This window comes from Eurypyga helias, unplaced genomic scaffold (genome assembly GCF_000690775.1).
Source record: "Eurypyga helias isolate BGI_N326 unplaced genomic scaffold, ASM69077v1 scaffold8923, whole genome shotgun sequence".
NCBI lineage: Eukaryota > Metazoa > Chordata > Aves > Eurypygiformes > Eurypygidae > Eurypyga > Eurypyga helias.
Genome location: NW_010241810.1, coordinates 13,636 through 14,824, shown reverse-complemented (window position 1 = coordinate 14,824; position 1,189 = coordinate 13,636). Strand labels below are relative to the sequence as shown.

At 58.6% G+C, this 1,189-nt stretch overlaps 1 protein-coding gene across 1 annotated transcript in view; it reads right to left on the bottom strand.

Moving 5' to 3' along the window:
- Window positions 1-1,101: 1,101 nt before the first annotated feature.
- The window catches only part of AGMAT (agmatine ureohydrolase (agmatinase)), a 2,116-nt gene continuing 2,028 nt past the window's right edge, over window positions 1,102-1,189 (bottom strand). The window contains exon 7 of the mRNA XM_010148868.1: window positions 1,102-1,175. Coding sequence (XP_010147170.1) covers window positions 1,102-1,175 — 74 coding nt within the window. The remainder of the gene's footprint in view (window positions 1,176-1,189) is intronic.

Sequence of the window (1,189 nt, the reverse complement as noted above, 5' to 3'; positions counted from 1 at the left end):
GCAAGCCCCAAACCATCCCAAACCCCTCCCAGAGTTAGCGGCGGTGTGCGCGGCAGAGCGCCGGGTGCTTGCGCTCTCCGAGGAGAGCGGGCTCGGAGGTTGCTTGCGCCGGAGGTCTGTCCCCCCTCTCCCAGTCGTCGTGAGCCGTCAACCCCCCGACGGTCTCCTAACCCGCTGCCCCCAGCAGCGCTCGACCCGTACCAGATCACGCCTGAAACACACTTGCGCGTCTGTTGGGCGCGCGCTGGCGGGTAACCCGGGAGTTGAGGCGATTCGGGCCTCGTGCACCGTTCCGGTGACCGCCCGGCGATGGCGCGGGTGCTGAAGCAAAGGGAGACAGGCCCCCAGTCCGTCGGCCCTGTCGAAACACCCCAGGGAAGAGCGCAGCGGCCCGCCTCCGTGTGCTGACCCAGCCCGCCAAGCAGGACTGAAACCAGGTCCCTATTTTGCACTTTTGATACGGGGAGTGGGGCGGGAATTAACTTATTTGGCAGATGCGTCTGGTTTTATTTTTGGGTGGTTTTTCTTTCGTGTGTGTGAACAGGCACTGATGTCATTTTGTCTGAAGTCGATTACAGATCCGCAACCAAAATAATAAACTATTTTAACGTGTGAGGAGGCGGCTCCGTGTTTCCCTGTACAAACTGACCTCACCGCCGCGTCGGCTCAGGGATGCCGGCGGCAATTAAGCCGCTCCTGCCGTAGGAGCTGCCTAGGGGGAAATTTTAAGTCCAAGATCCCCCCCACCCTCGGAATGAGTTCTAGGCCTCCTGTGGCTGCCCTCCCTTCCGCTACAGTCGTGCTGCTGTGACTGAAGGGAGAAACCTTTCACTGGGGACAGTTTTGCCGTGAGCCCGTCTGAGCCGGGTGAGTAATTCCAGCGGGGAAGCACCATTCTCCTCACCTCTTTTCCCAGGCAAACTCACAAGCTACCAGTTCAATGGGCTGATCAAACCCATCCACTATCTACAGTTTACCAGCTCTTAAATTACCTTTTTGGGTGATAAATGACATTTATTCCTCACTGCAAAACCTGCAGTCGCTCCAACGCAGCCCCAGGAGGTCAGAGCCACGTTGTGCCGGGGCGGGCGGGACCTGCCCTCACGTTGTCTTCACTCCGGGGAGAACGCAGAGCATCTCAAACAGCAGATTTGCCCCCAGGAGGGCTGTGTTACCTAAGAGAAGGGAG